The following is a 1,799-nucleotide window of genomic DNA, read 5'->3' as shown; positions in this document are numbered from 1 at the left end:
TTTTAGATACTGGTAATACACTACCATATAAATATATAATATATATATATATATATATATATATATATATATATATATATATATATATATATATACACATATATGTGTGTGTGTGTGCACACACACACACATATGCATTTATATATATAATATATACGTGTGTGTGTGTGTAAGTGAACTAAAGAATGTTATGCTTCCCTTATCAAATGAGCTTAAAAACCCTTTTTTCTTTAATTCTTAATTCTTTAAAATCTATTTAGTGTTAGAATCATCTGTGGCTGAAATGCCACAGTTTCCAGCTAAATTTTTAGTTATTTTCCGGACGGAGACATCATTTATTGACTCACTTTTAAAGTCGTCTCCATCTGCATGGTTTCTGAAGCCGTCGAAGTCAGTCAACCCGAGTCCTTCCGAAGGCTCCGCCAGGAATCTCCCGAAGCGAAAAAAAAAAAGTTGTGAAGCCGAAATGAGGATCTGGGTAATTCCCGGAGCTCTAGCGGCGTTTTCCAATTCTAACGTTTTGATCGTGTGGAAAGAAAGGCAACCATGTTTGCCATTGGTACAGTTAATATGATTGTGAAAAACTTATTGGCTCTGATCCCTACCGGATCAGTGGTACTACTTTTTACTAACGGAATCCGTAACCTCGGATCATTTATTGGTAATAACGCAGCAACTCTTGTTCTGGGAGGACTTCTTGGCCGCGCACATCAGTGCTTTGAAGGCCAGAAGGCTCTCCGGATTGCTCAAGATGCTGCTGCAACTGCCAGGATGGACGCCGACGACGACCTTTTCTACGCCACCGAAATGATCTCCTTCCTGAAGGAGGACTGGATGGAGGCTCAGGAAGAGAACCTTTTCCTTTGTGATGAGATCGAAGACGTAAATTTCAACGAAGCAGTTCTAATGCAAACGAATGAAGACTTACTCGACCAGCTACTGGAAGAAAAGCACAATTTTGAAAAGCGAGGTAAAGACTGCGACTCTGCTGAAGAGGAGAATAAACACCTGAAGAAGAAGCTCGCAGAGTTGCAGGAGTCTTTAATCCAGAAGGAAAAGGAGATAGAGAATCTCAACGAGCACCTCGCAGGGAAAGAGAAGGAATGTCAGGAGAACCGAGAAAAAGTCGAACTGCAGAGACAAGCTGAAGACAATGATTTCTACTGTGGATACCTCGAGGAGAAGGTAAAGGCCCACGAAGTCGAAAGAAAGAGACTGAACCAGGCGGCCGCAGAACTCGAGGAAAGATTGCGAGTCTCACAGCGAGAACCTGTCTCTGTTCTGACAAGAAATCGTGATCTAGAGAAAAATCACGGCCATGAGACACAGGAGAATCGAGGTCTGCCGAAGGTCCATATTATGGAAGCCAGAGTTCAGTCGCTTCCAAAGGAGAACAACAATGAAAAGCATAAGAATAATGCTTTGGTTGAAGAGGTCATTGAGAAAGGAAACATGCTCTACAAGCTTGGACGCCTGGAAGAAGCTTGTGAATGTTTCTTCAGAGTAATCGATCTGGCCGATGACCAAGCGGACTACAGGCTGAGGCTGGGATTGTGTCTCTTGTTGCTTGGCAGACACAGTGAAGCTTTGGTCCAGCTTGAGGAATTAGATGGTCAACATGACTTGGTTGCAGCCGCCAAAGCCCTGCAAAGGATGCAACGTTACGGGTGCCCTTACTACATCCTAGGAATTGCAGAGAAGGCTGATTTGAAGGAAATAGACTGGGCCTACAGGAAGCGGGCGCTACAGTTCGACCCTGATAGGTGCCAAGGGTCTCAAGAACAACAACGCAGAAAGGA

At 43.3% G+C, this 1,799-nt stretch overlaps 1 protein-coding gene across 1 annotated transcript in view; it reads left to right on the top strand.

Moving 5' to 3' along the window:
• Window positions 1–546: 546 nt before the first annotated feature.
• Window positions 547–1,799, top strand: part of LOC135208104 (uncharacterized) — a 1,443-nt gene continuing 190 nt past the window's right edge. The window contains exon 1 of the mRNA XM_064240252.1: window positions 547–1,799. This exon is cut by the window's right edge and continues 190 nt beyond it. Coding sequence (XP_064096322.1) covers window positions 547–1,799 — 1,253 coding nt within the window.

Source organism: Macrobrachium nipponense, chromosome 34 (assembly GCF_015104395.2).
Source record: "Macrobrachium nipponense isolate FS-2020 chromosome 34, ASM1510439v2, whole genome shotgun sequence".
NCBI lineage: Eukaryota > Metazoa > Arthropoda > Malacostraca > Decapoda > Palaemonidae > Macrobrachium > Macrobrachium nipponense.
This window is presented reverse-complemented; position numbering and strand designations above follow the sequence as displayed.